The 26232-nt window shown below is 43.1% G+C and overlaps 1 protein-coding gene across 3 annotated transcripts; it reads right to left on the bottom strand.

Annotated features, from left to right (window-relative positions):
- Window positions 1-832: 832 nt before the first annotated feature.
- Window positions 833-26232, bottom strand: LOC124291323 (pre-mRNA-processing factor 6-like). 3 transcript variants are annotated; one of them, XM_046728300.1, is made up of 25 exons: window positions 26114-26232; window positions 25706-25765; window positions 22754-22844; window positions 22357-22554; window positions 21102-21196; window positions 18866-18947; window positions 18419-18529; window positions 17912-18006; window positions 16843-16907; window positions 16539-16666; window positions 16265-16391; window positions 14178-14296; window positions 13367-13529; window positions 12222-12330; window positions 10979-11048; window positions 10699-10820; window positions 10183-10276; window positions 8628-8792; window positions 8242-8343; window positions 6760-6834; window positions 4987-5120; window positions 4703-4770; window positions 4256-4409; window positions 2783-2909; window positions 833-2068 (listed from the first exon to the last, which is right to left on the bottom strand). In XM_046728300.1, exons 1-25 carry the CDS (start codon window positions 26200-26202, stop codon window positions 1916-1918), a joined length of 2796 nt encoding a protein of 931 aa, XP_046584256.1. In that variant the 5' UTR covers window positions 26203-26232; the 3' UTR covers window positions 833-1915. The 3 variants fall into 3 exon arrangements, 1 of the variants encoding a protein (XP_046584256.1); XR_006902189.1 differs by having other exon boundaries at window positions 1937-2068; window positions 4260-4409; XR_006902190.1 differs by lacking the exon at window positions 6760-6834 and having other exon boundaries at window positions 1937-2068; window positions 4260-4409.

Genomic DNA, 26232 nt, shown 5'->3' with positions numbered 1-26232 from the left:
ACACGAACATTTATCTGAGGTAGACCGACACTAGTGAAAATCTTTAGGGACTATTTATTTTTTTAAATTGAGTTATATTGCATACACTAGTTGAGAAACGATATGTGGTTAAGTATGATATGACCAGTAGTGTCTACCAATGTAGTTGACTGTGCACTATACGATGGTGAGGGCCGACTCTGAGGTGGTAGAATAACCGGGTTTGAAACGTTCACCTTGTAGGAGTCTCTCACTGTTAAAACAACAATGTGGAGTGAGTGAGTTCGTGCATACGTGAGTGACTTCTGAATATGGCAATCCCAGCAATATCAGGGCTCCGACACTAGATAAAAGGCTTCACTCATCATACACATGTTGGGTACCAAAAAATGCAGCCGGCCAAAATAATAATTTAACCCCACTGCCATAATATGCCACACTTCAAGACTCACCTGTGGATACAATCAACCTTTGTTGAACAAGAAGACATACATAAATTGTGTCTGTCATGTTCTGATTCAAAGATACATGATCGGTATTTTACTTGTGTGACTATAAACAAATACCTGTACTGACATTACTAGCTGGCTTAATATCTACCTTCATTTTGTGACAGTACACTTTAATATGGCATAAAACACCACCATCATCAAACACAGATCATTTTATGGATAAACAACTTCTATATTTCAAATACCAGTGTGGTGTAGGGTCTGATATGGTTATCAAACATGTGATGTACAGACATGTGATGGCGGAGAAGCATGGCACTAAGTTGCTGAATAAGGACAATTTCTAAAGTCTGAAGTCTGTTACAGGACAGTTGATGACAACAGCTGCAGAAACAGTTCAGTTAAATTTTGTTACAAATTTATTCATTAGTTCTCATGAATATTTACAATGATTGAAGTCATTAACAAAACACATTTAACAGTACAATTCACACATACTGGAGACCTCCATATACTGGAACCCTCCATATACTGGAACCCTCCATATACTGGAACCCTCCATGTACTGGAACCCTCCATATACTGGAACCCTCCATATACTGGAACCCTTCATATACTGGAACTCTCCATGTACTGGAACCCTCCATATACTGGAACCCTCCATATACTGGAGACCTCCATATACTGGAACCCTCCCATATATTGGAACCCTTCATATACTGGAACCCTCCATGTACTGGAACCCTCCATATACTGGAACCATCCATATACTGGAGACCTCCATATACTGGAACCCTCCAAGTGAATCCAAGCTAACAGACCCAGATGTCTAGGACAATACATCATGGATGTGACCACCATGAATGTTGTCTTTGGTAATGACACTGTACAGACACCCCAGGAACAATACATGGTGCAGGACACCTTGCATCCTGCACAAAATACTTTTAGAGGAAAACAAATACATCACTTCATCAGGTAATTGACAAGGCAAGTTAGCTATTCAGTGAATTAAAACATGCACCAGGTGTATTTACAGACTCAGGATTTTTACAGATGAAGTGATAGTGCTCTGACGGATGTTGCCCTGATCAACATCAAGATGCCCTGGACCAGTGACATTCACCCATGGCCACCAGGATACAGGGCCTAGTTCAGTAGGGTCGGTTGGTCTGTACGGTACATCAACAACATGCAAGTCAAATCTTGGAAAAAGTGACTTTGTGTGTCTCAAATGAAAATCGAAATCCCACCCTTAATGTGGATGGAACTCTGCAACCACTTCAGTGACAATTGTCTTTTCTTTTCAAGAACAATGCACAATTATCTGCATAAAACAGCTTAAGACATTTCATATTGCTGACTCTTCCTTATCCTCTCTTGCTGGAGGAAAGGACAAGATCTCTTAACAGTTCATGGTAAAGTCGTATGGTTGAGGCAGGCCTTCCTATAACTCAAGGGAGGTCACTCTTGTATTCGTTGTCTCATGTTGGCAGAGGTATGGCATTAGCAACAAGGGGAAGTAAGTCTTCTGTCTTGAGCCTCCAGTTGCTGATGTCCTTGGACACCTGACACCACTTCTCCCCATGGTGGGGCTCGGACTGGATGCAGCGTCTCGCCACCTCCTCCTGGCTTTGCTGAAAGGTGAAGTAAAGTTTACCATCACTATGCTTTGATATTACTAGACTGTTCCAGCTGCTGGCATCTTTCACGCAATGATGGAGAGGGTGAGGTTAGGTGAGAGGAGATAGGGTGAGGCAAGGTGAAGTGAGAGGAGATAGGGTGAGGTAAGGTGAAGTGAGGTTAGGTAAGAGGTGTGTGAGGTGAATTTGGGTTTAACGTCGTGCTTGAGAATATTTTGCTCATATGACAATGTGCGTGCGTGTGTATGTGTATGTGCATGCTGCTTGTACTAGGCCAGACTGAAGCTGGTTTTATAGTGCTAGCCCACTGAGATACCATGCCATGAAGTGAAGCATGAAGGTGAGAGAGAGATAGGGTGAGGTGAAGGTGAAGTGAAAGATAGGGTGAGGTGAGGTAAGGTGAAGTGAGAGGAGATAAGTGAGAGGTTAGATGAGGTGAAGGTGAAGTGGAGGAGATAGGGTATAAGGTGAAGTGAGAGGAGATAGGTGAGGTAAGGTGAAGTGAGAGGAGGCTCCGGTTCCAATGTGAGTGAAGGCAGTGAGTGTTTGGACCAATGAGTGCTCAGAATATGTTGATCTGTTCACGTGATCATGTGTGATGAAAACACTTAGTGCATGCAAACTCTGAAATGTTCATGATAGCAAAGGGCAAGCTTGAGTACTGTTAAGGTAAAGATGTAGAAAAGAACAAATGTAGAAAATACCCACCTCATCTCCATGCATCAGTTCAAACTTGAAGAAGTATGCCCAAGCATCACCAAGGTCAGGGTCAATCTTTACTGTACGATTAAACCAATCACGTGACTTGCCAATTTTTCGTTCAGTCCAGAACAGCCTGAAATAATTTAAACAAATTACTAGAAACATAAATATTACTGAAGAAAATATCTGTCAAGTGAAATCAAGCAGGTTTTGACATTGTCTGCTTCCCTAGATGTATCACAGCAGTCAGGGGCCAATGGCCTCCTGCATGAGTGAGTGAGTTGGGTTGAACGCGGGTATATCCCAGTGTGTCAGCTTATTGTGGGAGGACAGTCTGAAGTGATGCTGATCTCAGACTGTTACTGCATTGATGAGACCCAGCAAAAGCATGGGTATGGTGCCTACAACCAAGAGACATTACTTGCAAAGGAAGAGCTGAACCCACAATGATAGGTTACTGCCATGTGCTATGAAAACAACTAACTGCAACTCAACTTAGATGACTTGGCCCCTGTTTGTTGTATCTAGTTCAGAGTGTTACAGTAGCCAGAGCTATAGATTTCTTTGTGGACCAATTATTAGAACAAAAGAACAGTTGTAAATGACTGGATTTAAGATCAAGCAGAGACTTTCATTGACTCTACATACAGGAAATCAACATGTGCGGAAGAAAGGTTAAAATCTATAATCTGAGGTCAACTGAGCTTACGTAAAAGGTCTTGTTAGCAAAGTCCCACGAAGTCTGGGTACACTTGAGCCGAATCACCTTATCCATTCAGTTCTGTGCCATAAGCATATGCTACATGTGACCTACTTTAACCTGGAAGCCCCTCCAGCTGTTTACGAGAGCTATCACTTACTTTAACCTGGAAGCCCCTCCAGCTGTTTACGAGAGCTATCACTTACTTTAACCTGGAAGCCCCTCCAGCTGTTTACGAGAGCTATCACTTACTTTAACCTGGAAGCCCCTCCAGCTGTTTACGAGAGCTATCACTTACTTTAACCTGGAAGCCCCTCCAGCTGTTTACGAGAGCTGTCACTTACTTTAACCTGGAAGCCCCTCCAGCTGTTTACGAGAGCTATCACTTACTTTAACCTGGAAGCCCCTCCAGCTCCAGCTGTTTTTAACCTGAGCCCCTCCAGCTATCTATCACTTACTTTAACCTGGAAGCCCCTCCAGCTGTTTATGAGAGCTATCACTTACTTTAACCTGGAAGCCCCTCCAGCTGTTTATGAGAGCTATCACTTACTTTTAACCTGGAAGCCCCTCCAGCTGTTTATGAGAGCTATCACTTACTTTAACCTGGAAGCCCCTCCAGCTGTTTACGAGAGCTATCACTTACTTTAACCTGGAAGCCCCTCCAGCTGTTTACGAGAGCTATCACTTACTTTAACCTGGAAGCCCCTCCAGCTGTTTACGAGAGCTATCACTTACTTTGACCTGGAAGCCCCTCCAGCTGTTTTACTTAGAGCTATCACTTACTTTGACCTGGAAGCCCTCCAGCTAGAAGAACATGGGGGTCGTGTTCACACTTGCGGAGTGCATCCACAGACTTTGTCTTCCTCTGGGGCCTCGGCTCCATGAAGATAGCATCTGCCCATAGGATACCTGAGTTGGGACACTCCTGTAGGGCTGTAGTAGAATATGTGTGCATTATTAGGACATTATTTGCCTACTTCACAAGTTTTCACAGCTCTGAAAAGGTAGGTATGTCACGAAGCTTAACTCCTATATGAAGACACCAGGTGAGCAAAGCTTTTACTGATGATGCCTATTCAATGGCTACTGAAGACCAGGGGTTAATGGGAAAACATGTTGTTGTAGTTGGTAAGAGAAGAGTGAGTGAGTTAAGATTTAACGTCACATCGGCAATATTGCAGCCGGTAAGAGAAGAAGATGTTTGTAGTGACGAAGGATATGCTCACCTTTTGCCATCAGGGTCTGTCCAATGTTCTTCAGTCCGCCTCTGATCTCCACACGCACAGCCTCCAACCTGACAGACAGACAGACAGACAGGGAATGACAGGAAGGCCACATGAGGTACAAACTAGTGGCCAGGTGACACACCATTGGTGATGTGACAGACAAACTACTGGCCACGTAACAAACTATTGGCCAGGTGACAAACCATTAGCCAGGTGACAATTAATTATGTAAGTAAGTTAATTAAGTAATTATTTCAAATTGACAAACAGAACTGCAGAATTACCAGAGGTCCGGGCACTTGGGGTTCTTCAGCCGGGCTTTCTCCAGGATGGACCGTGCCCTCGTCAGCTGCCCTGTCTTCTCCTCCAGCCGAGACAGCAACAACCACAGTGGGATGGAATGTGGACATTTCTTCAGCTGGAACAAGACAAACATAATCGTTCATATCTTGATTAGACAACTGCTCGACACTGAAGACCAGCATAGTTTGTGACATTCATTCTGGATGCATGTAATGTGAAATGTCACACTGCATAGAACAAAAAGCTGCTCTCGAGGTGTAAACAGTGTCAGTCTAAATTATTTTTCATCGGGACCGCCTCTGTGGTGTAGTGGTTAGAGCGTCTGCCTGGACAGCGAAGGTTGTGGGTTCAATCCCCGGCCGTGTTATACAAAAGATGCTAAAATATGGTACTTGTTGGTCCCTGGTTGGGCTGCCAGTTATGTCAGTTTTGGTTGTCACACTTTTAGACTTTCCACGTCTCATGTGAATGGTTTTGAGCTAAACCCAATCCTTATGCTCAATGGCTGTGATGTAATACAAGTACTATAGGCTTCACGCATTGTATCCATGTGGAGATTCGAACCTCAACCTTCAGCATGACATGCAAATCGTTTTACCACAAGGATCCCCAAATGATATCTGTCCATTTAAATTGACACCATATACTCCGTAAGTTATTACTCAATAAACCTTTCTGTAATATACATTGAACCAAAGGGCAATGTGTCAGCACATGCATGAGCTACATGTCTACCTGCCACTACACTCCTGCTACTCACCCCGAGATTGTAGGCTTCCCGGGCACTCTCCGTGTTTCCTCTGTGTCTACCTGCCACTACACTCCTGCTACTCACCCCGAGATTGTAGGCTTCCCGGGCACTCTCCGTGTTTCCTCTGTGTCTACCTGCCACTACTCTCCTGCTACTCACCCCGAGATTGTAGGCTTCCCGGGCACTCTCCGTGTTTCCTCTGTGTCTACCTGCCACTACACTCCTGCTACTCACCCCGAGATTGTAGGCTTCCCGGGCACTCTCTGTGTTTCCTCTGTGTCTACCTGCCACTACACTCCTGCTACTCACCCCGAGATTGTAGGCTTCCCCGGCACTCTCCGCCACTGCTACTCACCCGAGATTGTAGGCTTCCCCTGCACTCTCCCCGAGATTGTTTCTCTGTGTCTGTGACCTGCCACTACACTCCTGCTACTCACCCCGAGATTGTAGGCTTCCCGGGCACTCTCCGCACTCTCTGTGTTTCCTCTGTGTCTACCTGCCACTACACTCCTGCTACTCACCCCTCAGATTGTAGGCTTCCCGGGCACTCTCCGTGTTTCCTCTGTGTCTACCTGCCACTACACTCCTGCTACTCACCCCGAGATTGTAGGCTTCCCGGGCACTCTCAGTGTTTCCTCTGTGTCTACCTGCCACTACACTCCTGCTACTCACCCCGAGATTGTAGGCTTCCCGGGCACTCTCCGTGTTTCCTCTGTGTCTACCTGCCACTACACTCCTGCTACTCACCCCGAGATTGTAGGCTTCCCGGGCACTCTCCGTGTTTCCTCTGTGTCTACCTGCCACTACACTCCTGCTACTCACCCAGCTAGAGTTGTAGGCTTCCGGGCACTCTCCACTATGTTTCCTCTGTGTCTACCTGCCACTACACTCCTGCTACTCACTACCCCAGATTGTAGGCTTCCCGGCACACACTACTGACCTGCCACTACACTCTCCGGCACACTGACCTGTGTCTACCTGCCACTACACTCCTGCTACTCACCCCCAGATTGTAGGCTTCCCGGGCACTCTCCGTGTTTCCTCTGTGCTCCTCAATCTGCCCCTTCATCATACACAGCTGACAACAGAAACAATATCAGCTACAGCAACAAGTTCATCAACCATTTCAACAGCTACAACAAGTTCATCAACCATTTCAACAGCTACAACAGGTTCATCAACCATTTCAACAGTTAAAACAACAAGTTCATCAACATCAACATCACATCAACAGGTGAAACACTATTGGCCAGGTCACATAATACTGACCTGATGAAACACTATTGGCCAGGTGACACACTATTGACCAAGTGAAACACTAGTGGCCAGGCGACACACCATTGACCAAGTGAAACACTATTGGGCAGGTGATACACTATTGGCCAGGTGAAACACTACTGACCAGGTAAAACACTACTGACCAGGTAAAACACTATTGGCCAGGTGACAAACTAGTGGCCAGGTGACACACTACTGACCTGGTGAAACACTATTGGCCAAGTGACACACTACTGACTAGGTGAAACACTATTCACCAGGTGACACACTAATGGCCAGGTGACACACACTGAATGGCCAGGTGAACACTACTGACACACTGGCCAGGTGAAACACTATTGGCCAGGTGAAACACTACTGACTAGGTGAAACACTATTCACCAGGTGACACACTAATGGCCAGGTGACACACTACTGACCATGTAACAGACAAACTATTGGCCACATCACAAGCTGTTGGCCACATCACAAACTATTGGCCACATCACAAACTGTTGGCCACGTTACGAACTAATGTCAAAAATATTCAGTGTAAAACAATGCTAATGTGCTCAGACTGATAGTGTGAAAGTCCGGCTGAATGTTCAGACTGTATAAGTGGGGAGGACTGAATGCCATAATATCAGATATGTCATGTCAGCTTAATGTTAGATGACTGCCAGCAGACTGGTGACACCCATGTGCAAACACTTTGTGTTGTCAAACCAAGAATCGTAATCAGGACAAATCTTGGAATCTATTATCAATGGAAGCTGCATGCCCAAGGGATGTAACTCTGCACAGATTGGTTGAAAAATGTGATGAAGCATAGATTTCAGAATAAGAGTTGGTTTACAAACAAGAGAAAAGTCTGGTCATATGATATATGTGTTGACTGGGAAGGCTGCCACACTGCCCCTCACACTACTTGGAACTGTAACAGTTCCGTGAAGATCTGGGTTAGAACTGATCTTCAGTAACCCATGCTTGTTATAAGATGTGACTTACGGGATTGGGTGGTCAGACTCGCTGACTTGTTTGACACATGTTTTTGTATCCCAATTGCATAGATCGACGCTCATGTTGTTGATCACTGGACTGTCTGGTCCAGACTCGATTACTTACAGACTGCCACCATATAGCTGGAATATTGCTGTGTGTAGCGTAAACCAAACTCACTCACTCACTGAAACTGTAACATGTACATTAAGGTGGAGGATGAGTTTACCTTAGCAAAGTCGGCGTAGTGTTTCACAGCCTCGTCCAGCAGGCGCTTGGCGTTCTCGATCTCCCCCAGACACCACTCCAGCTTCACAGACTTCATGAACACCTGCAGATGGGAGAGTTAGATTGTACAGAAGCTATTATGATGTTCTCAAATTCAAAGTTGAGATCTATGTTTTTCTGACCATGCCCATATACTTATGAATGAGTTCATCATCAACAACCGTAAGTCATTTGAAAGTTTTTTCTGAATCCTAAAAACTAGCTGCAGTTTCCAAATGCTCATCTAAATTTCAGTTTCTCGGATTATAGATGTTACACAATGATGAAGTCCCTCCGTAAACAGTCTTTGGTTTCATCTACTTGAGAGTGGGTGTACAGGAAACGTACCCTAGCAGTGGGTGCACTAGCTCGGGCTTTTTGCAGCAGTCTTCGAGCTCTCTCATACTCATTGTTCTCACTCTCCAGCTTGACGGCAGCGAGCCAGATCTCCTCGCTGTTGGGGTTGGCCTGGAAAGCCAGGGCCAGGATGCTTCGGGCTGCTGGGACATCATTCTGCAACACAGACAGTCAGGTTTGCATGGAGTACGGTACAACACAAATGTTCTTTATCATGTTCAAATCTTGTGTCATTTCTCTTCCCATGTTTGTTTATGTCAGTATTTTAAAATTATTTCAAAGTTTTGAAATTCATGTTGTAGTTGACAGAATGTCTTGTTCATTGTCAGCACTTTTCAGTATATGTTGGCGGTTGTCATTGGTTGTATTTGTTGATGGTTGTCATTGGTTGTATTTGTTGATGGTTGTCATTGGTTGTATTTGTTGATGGTTGTCATTGGTTGTATTTGTTGGTGGTAGTCATTGGTTGTTTTTGTTGATGGTTGTCATTGGTTGTATTTGTTGGTGAGGTGAGGTGAAATGGGGTTTAACGTCGTGCTTGAGAATATTTCGCTCATATGACGACGTGCATGCGTGTATGTGTGTATATGTGTATATGCGGCTGCTTGTACTAGCCAAGACTTAAGCTGGTTTTATAAAGCTAGACCATCGAGATACCATGCCGCAGTGAAGCATGAATACCCCACTCAGACACATTATACTTACTCCGAGCCGACCAGTCCTTGTTGTACCCATTAATGCCGAGCGCCAGGCAGGGACCAACAAGTACCATATTTTAACGTCTTTTGGTATGACATGGTCTGGGATTGAACCCGCGATCTTCCGCTCTCCAGGCGGACACTCTAACCACTACACCACGGAGGCGGTCTGTATTTGTTGGTGGTTGACAGTGGTTGTATTTGTTGGTGGTAGTCAGTGGTTGTATTTATTGATGGTTGTCATTGGTTGTATTTGTTGGCGGTTGTCATTGGTTGTATTTGTTGATGGTTGTAATTGGTTTGTATTTGTTGATGGATGACAGTGGTTGTATTTGTTGATGGTTGTCATTGGTTGTATTTGTTGATGGTAGTCATTGGTTGTATTTGTTGATGGTAGTCATTGGTTGTATTTGTTGATGGTAGTCATTGGTTGTATTTGTTGGTGGTTGTCATTGGTTGTATTTGTTGGCGGTTGTCATTGGTTGTATTTGTTGATGGTTGTAATTGGTTGTATTTGTTGATGGATGACAGTGGTTGTATTTGTTGATGGTAGTCATTGGTTGTATTTGTTGATGGTTGTCATTGGTTGTATTTGTTGGTGGGTGACAGTGGTTGTATTTGTTGATGGAAGTTATTGGTTGTATTTGTTGATGGTTGTCATTGGTTGTATTTGTTGGTGGGTGACAGTGGTTGTATTTGTTGGTGGTTGTCATTGGTTGTATTTGTTGATGGTAGTCATTGGTTGTATTTGTTGATGGTAGTCATTGGTTGTATTTGTTGGTGGTTGACAGTGGTTGTCAGTGGCTGACATGCCTGTTCTTCATGCACAAACTGAGATATAAACTTACCGCCATCCACTTGGATTTGGCTCCCATGAGCCAAAGCACTTCAGCTTTAGGGCAGTGGGCCACAGCTCTCTGTAGCAGTGCCTCCAGCGACTCCCTGGAAACACAAGATACAGCATGTACATCAACAGGGCAGGTACAGAGTATATCAGTGACAGAGAAAGGATGAATATGTCACACCACAGTCAGCCTTATTCAAGTTTTATCACGGCTACCTGCAGATACTCTGTCGGAGCAAGGCAAAACCAGTGGCTGACTGTTCAGCAGTAATTCAAGTTATTCAAGGTGTGAGGACACTCAAAAAGCCTTGTGGTTCAAACTAACTCAACATCCCAGTCGGTCCACTTATCTGTCTGGGTCCCACTTTCTGTGTCCAACTCTACTGACACAGCTGTATTGAACTGGCTAGCTATTCTAAGCGTAGGTAGCCCTACGAACTTCAAGCCATTCTTCACATTGGCTCACGATCAAAGTTAAGAATTCTTAGAATTCTGAGCGTTTAGATGGGCTCTTGCCTACCTGGTTCCATGGTTCTTCTCGAAGTACGCAGCACTCAGCCAGATGCTCTTCTTGCTGGGGAACACTGTCAGGGCATAGGCGTAGATGGCTCGGGCACACTCGTAGGCTCCATGAGCTGCACACTGTTGGAGAAACACCAAGGTCATCTCAGTCATCACAATGCCATAACTAGCTTCATCAATAACACAGTCAGGTATTAGTTGCAGTAATTATAACATCCAAAATGATCATGGATCTACGATGGAATTCTGCAAGAACAATACAGCACAGGTAGACTTACGGCATCTGCATCCTCCATCCAGGTGTGCTTCCGGTCTTCCTCCTCAATACCAACACTAATCACAGCCCGCCTGCAACACAGTTACCATGGCAACAATAAAAAATATGCTGGGTTTTTTTTCACTGCATGTGGCAATATTCTAGAATTATTATGGCGAGGGAGACCAGAAATCGACTTCACACTTTATACCCATGTGAATCGAACATGTGTCTTTGGTGTGTTGAGCAAACACTGAAAGCACTAGGCTACCCCCATGCCCCTTTCAGAGATGAAACTTAAGGCCATAGAAGCTGGGTTCCAAATTACATTAGAGAAACAGTGTAGGGTTATCTCCAAAATGAACCTAATTAATAGAATCACTAACAGTATCAACCAGGCCATACCCTGTTGCCATGAGATGCATACTCCAGTTAGGTCCTACAATGTATGGGGTTCAATACTCCATGCATGTATTCCCCCATCATCTCTCAAGCATATGTCCTCTTTGTGATGTAGTCACTAGTTTTAATCAACAAGTTACAACCTAGTTCTAGTGGCACAAAATCCAGGTAGTACTCTGACCAACGAGAACTCTACCCTAAGAGCAATATATCTCATGCCCTATGTGCTTAAGCCTCATATCATCTTCTCTCCACATTGCTTCAATATAAAGCAACGGTTGGTACCACACTAAACACAGAAGGGCTCATTTGATTTCCATGCACTATACATGTCTCATGGAATTGTTTGACTTAATACCGACCGTGTCCACTGCACTACATTTATGCCATATGTATTCATGTATGAGTGAGTGAGTTCAGCTTTACGCCGCAATCTGCAATATTCCAGTTATATGGCAGCGGACTGTAAATAATCGAGTCTGGACCAGACAATCCAGTGATCAACAGTATGAGCATCGATCTGCTCAATTGGGAACTGATGACATGTGTCAACCATGCCAGCAGGCCTGACCACCCGATCCCGTTAGTCGCCTCTTACGACAAGCATGGCTTACTGAAGATTCACTCTAAGCCAGACCCTCACGGGTCTATTCATGTATGAAGCTGAAATGCAGCGTTACAAACATGTGAAGTATTAAGGAAAGGATAACCAAGTTCTATGGATAGTCAGTTGACTAGTTGACTAGATGACTATAGAAGTCCACATAAGTTCGTTTTCCTTCATCTTTATAACTTCTAAAATGCCTCTCAAACAAATGTGGAGTATTGACAGTGCCGTGATGGTGATGATGATGGAGACTCACACGATGGCCTGGCAGGTGTTGATGCTGCCGCTCTTCTCGCAGTCCTCCGCATCCTTCAGCCAGTGCTCCCTGTTGATCTCCACCATGTTGGAGCGAAGTGAGTTGAGAGCTGCGGAGGAAAGACAAAGCATTTTCAGATGAAGACAGCATCATTGAAGTATGTGTGTTGGATCTATCTCAACCAACCACAACAAAACTGAGAACTCAGTGAGTGAGTGAGTGAGTGAGTGAGTGAGTTCAGTTTTACTCCGCTTTTAGCAATATTCCAGCAATATCACGGCGGGGGACACCAGAAATGGGCTTCACACATTGTGCCCATGTGGGGAATCGAACCCGGGTCTTCAGCGTGACGAACGAACGCTTTAAGCACTACCCCACCGCCCCCTGAGAACTCCACGACCAGTTTCAGTAATAGGATATGTGGTCATATATAGAGAATACTACACGAGGTCTCATAACATACAAATTATACGAAACGAGTGTCCTTCCTATGGTATCTGACTGAGCGAAAGCAATACAATATTTGCATGACGTCACAATGTAATGACGTCACTGCCTTGGTAACCGACGTCACGATGCATGTCAGTTGTCATCGCCTCATACAGCCTCCTACAGTAAACTACTCCGTAGCACCCCGTTTCTTGGTTTGCAGTTGCTTCATTGGGCTAACATCACTGGTGGAAACATTGCGTTTACGTTTTTCGACGGATATAATGTCTCAGTTTGACTCACAATTAAACAGCGACACGGCAACGTTCGCAATGTTTACATTCCCACAATGCATTTAAGTTGTAGAATGAATGAATTCACGTGTTTGTTATGAATGAAAAAATAGTTACGTCAGAATATGACCTAATTGAGAGGTCATCGGTTATCCAATCAAATCGTTAGAATCTCAGGTCAAGTCGTTACGACACAGGTCAACGCGATACGACACTCGTGTGACGTACGAGATTAGTATGCAACTACCCATACGTTGACCTCGTGGGTAATAAAGTCTCATATCTACCCTGGTCCCACATAACAATATCACTGCAGTGACCAATATAGACTCACACCCAGTTACTGGCTACAGTGACACCTGTCGCCACCATGTGGATATCACAGCACTGTAACATTTTATATAACAGTGGGAAACAGCTCACCTCTCTCCACAATCTTCTCCACCATGTGGTCGTTCCCATGGGCTTCTTCAAGCTTGGCAGCTGTAACCCAGATCTGCCGGTCTGTCGGGATGTTCTCGCGAGCCTTGTTTAACACCTTTCGGGCGTTCTCATACGTCTCCAGTCTTGCCAATGCCAGCCATAGCTGTGACAATGTTACATGAGCCATGAGAGAAAGTTGTGTGTTAGTGATTTGTACAAGGTCATACAACAGTCGATCATATTAATGTTGAAGAAGACTAACTTGGTAAATCCCTATTGTACAGCCTGATATTGACAAATCAACAATGACCAAGTGTTATAATCAGAGAGAATCTCACACTTTCATAAACACTGATCATAAAACACAGTTTAAGATATATGTGAGAAATTCTCACAAACTGTAATTCAATTATTAACACCAATGTTTTTCCATCCATGACATACCATAGTGAAAAAAACGTACTTTGACCTTCTTACATATTGGAGTAATATGAGTTGTTATCCTGATTGCGGACTCAATACATTGGCCATTGTGATGAGTGTCTAGTTCAACAACTGTGCTACCCTGAGTGAGTGAGTGAGTGAGTGAGTGAGTGAGGCGAGCGAATGCTTTAACCACCTGGCTACTTCCCACCACCCCAATCTTCCCTGTTAAGGGGGACACGTTTTGTTCCCATGAAGTTAGGGGGTCGTAATTCATAAAATCCCCAAAATATGCTTAAAATCATCATCACCCCACCACTAGCCATAAATTTTAGGGCGGTTCCCTAAACACATAATGACCCTGTCCATAAATTTGAGACTACAGTACCTCGACACTGGTTGGGCAGCACTCCACGGCTCGACTCAACATGATCCTGGCATCCTCCTCGCCTTCCTGCTCCACCGCCAGCTTCCACAGACGCACCGAGTTGGGGATGTGCTCTAGGGCTGCGAAACATGCAAAACTTGAAAACTGGGAAACACTGTTGCTATATTTCTGGCCCAGAAAATCATGTTCAATACAAAATGTGAAAGAGTGTGTTTTTGTTGTTTGCATCCAGACTGAGCAGAATTCCAACAACATGAATCTGTAAATAATCAAGTTATAGAGATTTTAATAATACACACCAGTGAGAGAATCCTATGACTGACATCAAGTGAATGGTTGACAATGCTGGGTTACTATGACATGTTGGTACTAAGTCACAGTCTCATTGCTGTTCATGCAACAAACTACTGTGCCACCTCTTATGCTGTCACCTTGCTTTACAAATCCCACACTACTTGGAACCAACATGTTATTCCACTCCAAGGAATACTTGGATCCTACATGTTATTCTACTCCATGGAATACTTGGATCCTACATGTTATTCCACTCCAAGGAGTACTTGGATCCTACATGTTATTCTACTCCAGAGAATACTTGGATCCTACTCCAGGGAATACTTAGATCCTTCATGTTATTCTACTCCAGGGAATACAGGGAATACTTGGATCCTACATGTTATTCTACTCCAGGGAATACTTGGATCCTACATGCTATTCTACTCCAGGGAATACTTAGATCCTTCATGTTATTCTACTCCAGGGAATACTTGGATCCTACATGCTATTCCACTCCAGGGAATACTTAGATCCTTCATGTTATTCTACTCCAGGGAATACTTGGATCCTTCATGTTATTCTACTCCAGGGAATACTTGGATCCTTCATGTTATTCTACTCCAGGGAATACTTGTATCCTACATGTTATTTTATTCCAGGGAATACTTGGATCCTACATGTTATTCAAGTATTCCCTGGAGTAAACTAACATGTAGGATTCAAGTATTCTCTGGAGTTAACTAACATGTAGGATCCAAGTATTCCCTGGAGTAGAATAATAGCATGTAGGATCCAAGTATTCTCTTGAGTGAGGAATAACATGGAGGATCAAAGTATAGATGGAGTAGAATAGCATGTGGGATCCAAAGTATTCCCTGAGACAGAAACAAAGGATCTAAGTATTCCTGGAGTAGAATAACATGTAGGATCAAGTATTCCCTCTGAAAGAATAACATGTAGGATCCAAGTGTTCCTGGAGTAGAGAATAACATGTAGGATCAAGTATTCCCTGCTTGAGTAGAATAACAGGTAGGATCCAAGTATTCCTGAGTAGAATAACATGTAGGATCAAGTGTTCCATGAGTAGAATAACATGTAGGATCAAAGTATTCCCTGGAGTAGAATAACATGTGGGATCCAAGTATTCCTGGAGTAGAAATAACATGTAGGATCCCAAGTGTTCCTTGGAGTAGAATAACATGTAGGATCAAGTATTCCTGGGTAGAATAACAGGTAGGATCCAAGTGTTCCCTGCTGGAGTAAAATAACATGTAGGATCCAAGTATTCCCTGGAGTAGAATAACATGTAGGATCCAAGTGTTCCCTGCTGGAGTAGAATAACATGTAGGATCCAAGTATTCCCTAGAGTAGAATAACATGTAGGATCCAAGTGTTCCCTGGAGTAGATAAACAATAAGGATCTAAGTACTCCCTGGAGTAGAATAACATGTAGGATCCAAGTATTCCCTGGAGTAGAATAACATGTAGGATCCAAGTATTCCCTGGAGTAGAATAACAGGTAGGATCCAAGTATTCCCTGCTGGAGTAAAATAACATGTAGGATCCAAGTGTTCCCTGGAGTAGAATAACATGTAGGGTCCAAGTATTCCCTGGAGTAGAATAACAGGTAGGATCCAAGTATTCACTGGAGTAGATAAACAAGAAGGATCCAAGTTAATACTTGGATCCTACATGTTATTCTACTCCAGGGAATACTCGGATCCTACAATTCTACTAGGTTCATGAATTGATGCAATTTCCTTGTCATGCCTGTTACCCATTTGCAATAATGTTCTGGATATTGGCCTTACCCTTTCTGAACACTCTCTTCCTTGCCTTCAGCTCCAGCTCCAAGTCTGCAGCTTTGATCCACACCCTGACTGAGCTGGGGAGATGCCGGACAGCCTGCGCCACCACGGCCTTGGCCTGGTCCCCGGGCTGACAGGTACACAAACACATTACTTCAGACTTTCAAATATTCTTTGCCACATTTAATATGAAATTTAATTCCATGGAAAACTGAATATAAGAAAATAACAATTATCGTTGGATGAAACTATTATAATGCACAGAAAGCTATGTTACCATGAGTCTTGCAGCCTCTAGCCAGGCATCCTCACTCTTTGGACACTCTTCACATCCCTTCATGATGAGGTTCCTGGCTGCCTGCACCTTGCCTGTCACCTCCTCCAGACGAGCAGACGCGATCCACGCTGAAACAGACATGTTGGCAGTCTCATCAATGCTCATTTGACCCCACTCCAACTAACACACAATGGTAAAATCCCTCAGCATGTATAAGATTCAGAATAAAAACGCTGACAATTTTTTTAATATTTAAGAGATGCTGAAAGATGGTGCAGAACAGACAGTACACAGTCATCCTCACCTGGGGGGTGTTTGGGGTTGGTCTCCCTCACTGACTTCAGCAGCAGTCGGGCTTTCTTCACATCGCTGAAGCATTGAAAACATGGCTTAATTCTACATGATGTTGGCATTGTTAGATTCTCGTGTGGATACTAGTATGTCATATTGACTGCTTGATTGCTTGTGATTATCACCTGACTTAGTGGTTTCCCAGCTGTATGCCAGCAATCTGTAAATAATCGAGTCTGAAGCAGACAAGAAGGTAACTGGCTACATGAACATCAATCTATTGTGTTGGGATGGCAATGACAGCAAGCCTTATGAAAAACTGGAGACAACCCGGATTTTCATGGATATATTAAGGCTTGTCAGTGATTGAGGCATCAGTGTTTCCTATTCTAGGAGTCTGCAAAACAATTCAGTAAAGATATGTATGTAGGTGTGACAGGTACGGTGTGTAGGACAAGAGCGTCTGTCAGTGTGTCTGCCAGGTGTCTGAGTGTCTGCCAGATATCTGTGAGTGTGTCTGCCAGGTGTGCTTGTGAGTGTGTCTGCCAGATATGTCTATGAGTGTGAGTGTGTCTGCCAGGTGAGTCAGTGTGTCTGCCGCGTGTCTGCCAGCGTGTCTGCCAGGTGTCTGTGTCTGCCAGGTGTGTCTGTGTGTCTGCCAGGTGTGTCTGTGTGTCTGCCGGATGTCTGTCAGGGTGTCTGCCAGGTGAGTCAGTGTGTCTGCCAGGTGTGTGTCTGTGAGTGTGTCTGCCAGGTGTGTATCTGCCAGGTGTGTCTGCCGGATGTCTGCCAGGTGAGTCAGTGTGTCTGCCAGGTGTCTGTGTCTGCTGGATGTCTGCCAGGTGTGTGTCTGTGAGTGTGTCTGCCAGGTGTCAGTGTGTCTGCCAGATATGTATGTGAGTGCGAGTGTGTCTGCCAGGTGTGTCAGTGTGTCTGCCAGGTGTGTGTCTGTGAGTGTGTCTGGCAGGTGTGTGTCTGTGAGTGTGTCTGCCAGGTATGCCTGTGAGTGTGTCTGCCAGGTATGTATACCAGGTGGAGAGTCTGCCACATGTGTACTCCAGTAACAGAGTGAGTGGACGTACTTGATGTCTCCTCCATGTGAAGGTAACATAGACTGCAGGTCAGTCAGGTAGCCTTTGGGATCAACAACTGTCTGGCCTGCTACAGAGTCTGATACCTGTCAGAAAAAAACAAACCATACAGCAGTGTATCACTACTAACTTGGATAGATAGCCAACATGTCCCATCCGGGATTCGAACCCACACCCTGAGAGTCAGGCACCTAATCGCCCAGCACACAATGTCAGCTGCCTAACCCCCTCAGTACTAGAATCTGTACTTTACTAAGAAAGTGTAATCCCAAATACAACATGCTAGATACACCCTGTAAGTGGGTGTGGAGCTAGATACACCCTGTAAGTGGGTGTGGATAATCATTTCTGGGTCTGGGTAGCTTGATCAGCCAATGAAATAACTCGAACTCACACACAATTTACTTACTGAGCAATGTACCTTTCCTTTTCAATGTGTTTCAGAAAGCCAAGAAAGGACACGATGCCCCTTATCATTAAGAACTCACTATAACATACCTGTGTGAGCTTGATGCCCATCAGTGTGTTCCTGGCCTGACCAATCTTCTTCATGTCGATGTCTCCGCTGGGAGTGGAGAAGCCAGCCGGTGTGGCTAGGCCTCCATATTGCTAAAACAAACACGATCAGTATCTTTACTCACTCGAAGTCTGTTTATAATATGTCACAGTAATACCTCAATTTCATGTACACCAAAAAACATAAGTCTCCCAAATGACTCTGTATTCAACAAATTGAATTCAGTTACAGAAACAGACATGGTATACCTTTATGAAATTATCTCTGAAGTCGGTGTTCAAAAATGGGAGTTTTCTTGAGACTTTTGTTTTACTTATTTAATCTAAAGACCCCCACTTAAATCTTTGGACCGGCTTTGTTGGATTCATCATTAAACAGATATGAGAAAGAATTTAATTGCTCCATGGACGTATATCGCTTGTAATCACCTGTTCTTTCTCTGAGAGAGCACTATTCATCCCTGTAGAGGCTGCCGCCCGGGCCAGAATACTGTCTGGGACAGGTGTGTACCTGCAACATTGACATGTCATCAGTAACCCATGTCATGGCAATTGCAACAACACAACATCTTCATGTCATCAGTAACCCATGTCATGGCAACAACACAACATCGTCAAGTCATCAGTAACCCATGTCATGGCAACAACACAACATCGTCATGTCATCAGTAACCCATGTCATGGCAACAACACAACATCGCCATGTCATCAGTAACCCATGTCATGGCAACAACACAACATCGTCATGTCATCAGTAACCCATGTCATGGCAACAACACAACATCGTCAAGTCATCAGTAACCCATGTTATGGCAACAACTCAACATCGTCATGTCATCAGTAACCCATGTCATGACAACAACATAACATCGCCATGTCATCAGTAACCCATGTCATGGCAACAACACAACATCGTCATGTCATCAGTAACCAATGTCATGGCAACAACACAACATCGTCATGTCATCAGTAACCCATGCCATTGCATCAACACAACATCGTCATGTCATCAGTAACCCATGCCATTGCATCGACATAACTGACTGACTGACTGTTTGGTTTTACGCCGCTTGTAGCAATATTCCAGCAATATCACGGCAGGGGACACCAGAAATGGGCTTCACTCATTGTACCCATGTGGGGATTCGAACCCGGGTCTTCGGCGTGAAGAGCCAACGCTTTAACCACTAGACTACCCCATCCCCCTGCATCGACATAACATCGTCATGTCATCAATAACCCATGCCATGGCATCAACACAACATTGTCATGTCATCAATAACCCATGTCATTGCATCGACACAACATCGCTATGTCATCAGTAACCCATGCCGGTGCATCGACACAACATTGTCATATCATCAGTAACCCATGTCATGGCATCGACACAACATCATGTCATCAATGACCCATGCCATTGCATCGACACAACATCGTCATGTCATCAGTAACCCATGCCATTGCATCGACATAACTGACTGACTGACTGAGTTTGGTTTTACGCCGCTTGTAGCAATATTCCAGCAATATCACGGCAGGGGACACCAGAAATGGGCTTCAACCGGGTCATTGTACCCATGTCATCAGTAAACCCATTCGATCACCCGGTCATGGCATCAACACAGAATGCATCAACATCGTAATGTCATCACTACCCCATGCCATGCATCGACATACCATCGTCATGTCATCAATAACCCATGCCATGGCATCAACACAACATTGTCATGTCATCAATAACCCATGTCATTGCATCGACACAACATTGTCATGTCATCAATAACCCATGTCATGGCATCAACACAACATTGCTCATGTCAACCCATGCCATTGCATCGACACCCGTATCGCTATTGTCATCAGTAACCCATGCCACTGCATCGCATTTTACACAACATTGTCATATCATCAATAACCCATGTCATGGCATCAACACAACATCATCATGTCATCAATATGATGTCATGCCATCAGTGACATCGCATTCATCGACATTGCCATGTCATCAGTAACCCGTGTCATGGCATCGACACAACATCATGTCATCAATAACCCATGTCATCGCATCAACACAACATCATCATGTCATCAATAACCCATGTCATGGCATCAACACAACATTGTCATGTCATCAGTGACCCATGCCATTGCATCGACATACCATCGTCATGTCATCAATAACCCATGCCATGGCATCGACACAACATTGTCATGTCATCAATAACCCATGTCATGGCATCAACACAACATCGTCATGTCATCAGTAACCCGTGACACATTATAAATACAACACTGCCGTGTCAGCAACAACACTGCCGTGTCAGCAACACAACCAGAACATCAGCGCAAGACAGCCATGTAATAAGTAAATCAATGCCATGCCATTAACGCAACACAACCATGTCATCAGTAAAACGGTCATGCCATCAATGCTAGTCACAAGTAGCCTTCAATCCTTTATGACTGACATTATGGATTTAATATTTTAACAAAATCACACAATAACATTAAAAATAATCAAAGGTGGTGTTTCTTAAACCTGAACATAGGTAGTTTTTGTACCTTGTCAAATCATTCCCCTTCTCATCCTGCCAATGTGTGTTACATTTTGTGAAGAACATTTTTCTAATCCTCTCCATATATTATAAGACTGTGAAGAACTTACTTCTCTGTTCGTGGGTTCCTCTGCCTCTTGGTCCGAGCATCGCCCACTTCTGGCAGGTTGTTCCAATCATCAACAGTCACATCAGCAAGATCTCGCTGTAAGATACAAGCACAAACTTGGGGCACATGTTCGTAACAATAGTCCCTTATTGCTTCCTAACACAGCACTGAAATCGATTTACTGACTTCATAACCAAAATTATCAGAAACTGAAAACACAAGTTGATGAATAGTACAATAATACAAAGTAGGAACCCACAAACCACCATTTCTATCATTGTAGTAGAGTGGCTGTCTTTGCCACGGACAGCTGCTATAGAACTTAAACTGCTATAGATGCTTAAATGTCCTATGACTAATGTCCTTTGTCATATTACTGCCATTCTCTTCCCACAGAGGTTACTTGTCATATCTTCCTACGAACCTCTGTTCTAATATGGCCATATTTCCCGGTTCTCGTAAAATCACCTAGCGGCAAAAAATCGCAACACGAATTATCTCCCTTCTTTTTATCAAATCAGAACATGTGATACATCGACTTAGATCCAACTTGACTAATGCAAGTGAAAATGGGGCCACAAATATCCAACTTCTCTGCCGGGGATTTGTGTTGATGTGACACACAAGACATTTAATGGCAAGCTTGTCCGTTGTCCTCGAGATCCGGCATTACCTGACTGAATTCTGTCTAGAAGAAACGTTTGCGCATCGCGCAGGGGAAGAGGTTCTAGTTTTCCCGAAGCTTACGGATATTACCGAGGCCTTGCGAAGGATCACTTTTGAAATGTTGCTGATTGCACAACTAAATCTGATTGCAACCAATCACGAATCCTGAACACTCGCACCATGAAAGGGCTGTATTAGAACAGAGTTTCGTAGGAAGATATGACAAGTCACCTCTGTGGGAAGAGAATGTATTACTGCAAGAGTCAAGCAATACTTGATGCATTGACCAGAATGTATATGGATTGACAGAGGTAAACATTACATTACATTGGAATGACCGTGTGTAATAACCTTCCAATACTTGCACAAATGACATGGGACTAACAATGTCACAATCATTCTGTCACTGTGGAGAAATAATTCATAATTCCTCGCAGCTCATTGTTTATTCTTCAAGTCCTCTATGTTGTCCCAGCAATATTGCAGCTATTCTTAATGAGTCTGAAAAACAACAAATGTTACCAAGTGATACCATGTGGCACAAGAATGGCCACTCACCAAACCCAATGAGACCAACAAAACTGTATCACCTTCAGATCAGAGAACTGTTGTTGAATTTTGGGTCTTTCTTGACGGAATTTCTCCAGCTCTTCCCGAAGCTTTTCCTCTCTCCTCTCCCTTCTCTTTTCATCCATCCGTTTGTCAACAGCATCATATATGGCATCTGCCTCCTCGTCATCTTTGTCGTAAGGGTCTTTACTGCACAGGCTACCTCCATAGCCAGCAAACTGGAAAGTAATGGTGGTTCTGATCAGGTGAATGAGTTAGTCAACTGAGCTGTATGGAGGTACAACCTAATGGATTGTCACCATGGAATAGTGGTTTGATAATGTCAATCTCTGATCATCAGCATAATATACTCTCAAGAAGACTCTTTGAATCCTCATGTTCATTGTAACATTTACAACTGAGACTATGCTGACTGACCTCATCAAAGTTGGCATCGTTCAAATCTTCTTCTTCATCTTCTTCCTGGTCTTTCTTAGACTTTTTTACAGGAGGAGCATGCCGATCCTCACTGAAAACATAATTATACATGAAGAATCCTTTAGAAGGGCACATGAAAGACTGAAACTTTACCATGTGATGAAAATGTTTGATGACATAGTTGTTCTGGTATATATATATATATATACATATATGCTTCTACAGGAAACAACATTGAAATATGTTTTCACATTTTAATACAGCCAATATTCTGCCAGTTCATTCTTTTAAATATGTTGAAACCAAATAACAGGGCTTCAGGCCTTCATATTTTCCAGTAGCCAGCTGAGCAGCTGACAGTGTTTCATATTTACACGTTCACTGGCCATGATAGAACTTGTCCAGTTTACCAAACCCTGTTGTTTGACTAACCATTTCATAATAAACAGTCAATTAGAAGATAAATCTATTGTGTTATATTAATACATCACAGGTTTGAATATAGATTTGACTTCAGGTTTATAATTTGAAAACATTGAATCAAAGGTTTAAACCTCTACAATAAAAAGAGATAGGTTTACATCAATTTTCATGACACAATGATAAAATAGAATATTGGAACAGATGAGTGATGTGTCATTTGTTCAACATGGTGAAGATAATTTTCTGCAGGATGAAAGGGCGCATTTAGTGATGTAATCAGTGAGGATCTCTTTTAATCTGCACATGCGTTCATTTGATGTACCCAAGCAAAAGTCATACTGTCATACTTAAATAACTTCTATGAGACACAACAAAATCACACAGTGAGTGAGTTTAGTTTTACGCCGCATTCAGCAATATTCCAGCTATATGGCAGTCTGTAAATAATAGTCTTGACCAGACAATCCAGTGATCAACAGCATGAACATCGATCTGCGCAATTGGGAACTGATGACATTTGTCAACCAAGTCAGCGAGCCTGACCACCCAAAATCACACAGGAAGACATCCATTATGCACTACCAGTATTCAAACTGGCATCCACATTGACTGAGTGACTGAGTTTGGTTTTACGCCGCTTTTAGCAATATTCCAGCAACATCACGGCGGGGGACACCAGAAATGGGCTTCACACATTGTGCCCATGTGGGGATTCGAACCCGGGTCTTCGGTGTGGCGACGAGCTACCCACGCCCCCATCCACAAAAAGAAGTTTTTGAATATGATTAGGCTACCCTATAATTCTACAGATGTTCAGTCTCATCGTGATGCATTGGACAAGATGTCACAGCATGTGATGAGAGAAGTGACAAAAGTCAAGCTGCATTGATGATGTTCAATTTTACAATACATTTGTTACGTGTTGAATGTTAATTTGTCTGCCTTTATTAATATATTGCTGTACATGTTACTACTGTAGAAACTTTTACTCCATATTTAACATCAATAAAGAAGTAAGATCAGTATCCTAAATGGTCTAATGGACAGGGTTTTCACAGAAGTGCTTGTGAATAAATCTTTTCCTTTGCAATATGCACTTATTAGCAAGATTAGAGTGTAATCATCAAGGTTCATACAGAATAGAGCACATGAGATTCAAGTGCTTTTCAAGGACTTTTCATAGACATATGAGGTGTTTTCAAGCAATGCTTTCTTTCAAATTGTACCAAAAATATTACACAAAACTTCATATGTGAAAACATCAATCACGGTAGACACCTGACTGCTAAAGTTAAAAGAACAAAGGTTTTCAGATCACTAGTACATAGCACGCATAACAGGTCAACAGTTCAAACAGTACAAACTTGACTGTCAAAAATAAAAAGCAATTTAACACTTAACCTAAACAACAACTGTTTACAACAATCACATCATTAATTTTAAAAAGCCCTATTCCACTCAACTTCAACTAGTCCACTTAACTTTAATAAGTTGCGTAGCTTACAACCCTGTTATAGTACTGATGAGCTTAGATTTTCTTTAAATGATCCACCTTACTGTCTGATTTGTATGAATTGTGAGTCACAATAGTTTGAATTGTCCACATAATTTCGTTTCTTGAAACAAAATTGTCAAGTCGTCGCGAACCCGTAGAGGTTGTGGTAGAGGTCAGTCGTTTTTGGAGGTGTTGGAATTGTAAGGTCACACTTTTCTGTCATATCTGGGTTCCCTGGGTTCATATCATTTCCCTGAGATTTGTTTTCTTATTTCACAAAACCAATAGCTTGCAAATTGACTCTGATTATCTGATAGTTCCACAGTTTCTAATGTGGTTGTCACTTTTCCCCATAGTCCCAATATCAATTTCTTTCCGACAACAATAACATGATGCCTTGTTCCTTTCTATGCACCTACGCACCCTTCTGTATTTCGTTCACCATGCACGATTTAACACACATGTTCCCATTTTAAAGCAATGATCAGGAAAAACTTTTTTCACCCGGTATGGGTATCACAGACAATTTCCATTTTCGGATTCGACATTGCCGCTTCCAGCATTAACGATGATCTTTCAGAATGCAGCGCAAACGTCCGATTTTCGGACAGAGCCTGGTTTCTTTTTTTTTATGACGTAAGGAACCAGGAACCGGGTCTTAGTTTTACACTGAATCGCACAAAAGGTTGCGGGTAATAGTAAGGTGCGGGTTATGTGTGGACTGTGTAGTGGAGATTAACTCCAATACTGGGGTGCGGGTAATATTCAGGAGCGTGTAATAGTGCAAACAATATGGTAGTTAAATTCAAGAACTTTTCAAATCTGTGCGAACCCTGACCATGCTAAGCTAGATTCAACATTTCCGTCAGACCAGTCTGAATTCAGGGTTCTAAAAATGATTGGGTAGAATCTACATGAAGTACTTGAAGTGGAATATATTGGCATTCATCTTCAACGTGTTGATGGAAACTCATACACCTGTACAAGTCGTCATTGCTATACCATGTGCACACAAATCTTGACTTAATACATACGGAATATCATCTGCATCTCTGGCTGGACCAATATCAGATCGAGTTGTAAATCCTGTTGCTCTGGAAGATAAAGATGCTTTGGTGACAATGACGCATTATTACGATTCAACATTTTCACATAATAAATACATAAACAATTGACTTAACAAGAAAGATAAATCTACATCTTAACAGTGGTTTACAAGGGTTTAAAGGATGAAAAACAATCTTGATTCTGTTTTTATTTATTACATAACAAGGTAAAAGATTAACAAAACACGACATGTACACTGAAGTGACGAATGCTTACGATTTTTCTCTCTAATAACATGATCGATTACCGGACAATAACTATTCATACAAAGAATATATGTTTTATACAACTGACATTACAACAGAAAGCAAGTCAGAAGTACAACAGCTTATTACCCTCTTCCAAGACCTGGTACGTAGCCAAGTGGAGCCGGCAACCCGATGAAACTTCGTTTCTTCTTACTTACTAAAGACTGCACCGACATCTTTACGTATAGTTTCCGTCGATCGCAGGT

Source organism: Haliotis rubra, unplaced genomic scaffold (assembly GCF_003918875.1).
Source record: "Haliotis rubra isolate DU_JTF1 unplaced genomic scaffold, ASM391887v1 Scf49, whole genome shotgun sequence".
Taxonomy (NCBI): domain Eukaryota; kingdom Metazoa; phylum Mollusca; class Gastropoda; order Lepetellida; family Haliotidae; genus Haliotis; species Haliotis rubra.
The sequence above is the reverse complement of the archived record's forward strand: the minus strand, read 5'-3'. Positions and strand labels throughout refer to the sequence as shown.

Coding starts and splice junctions, on each gene's coding strand:
- LOC124291323 (XM_046728300.1), bottom strand. CDS start 26,202: ATGTCGGTGCAGTCTTTAGTAAGTAAGAAGAAACGAAGTTTCATCGGG. Junction 22,555..22,753: donor ACGATGCCAACTTTGATGAG/GTCAGTCAGCAT, acceptor ATTACTTTCCAG/TTTGCTGGCTATGGAGGTAG. Junction 11,049..12,221: donor AACACCTGCCAGGCCATCGT/GTGAGTCTCCAT, acceptor ACTGTGTTGCAG/GCGGGCTGTGATTAGTGTTG.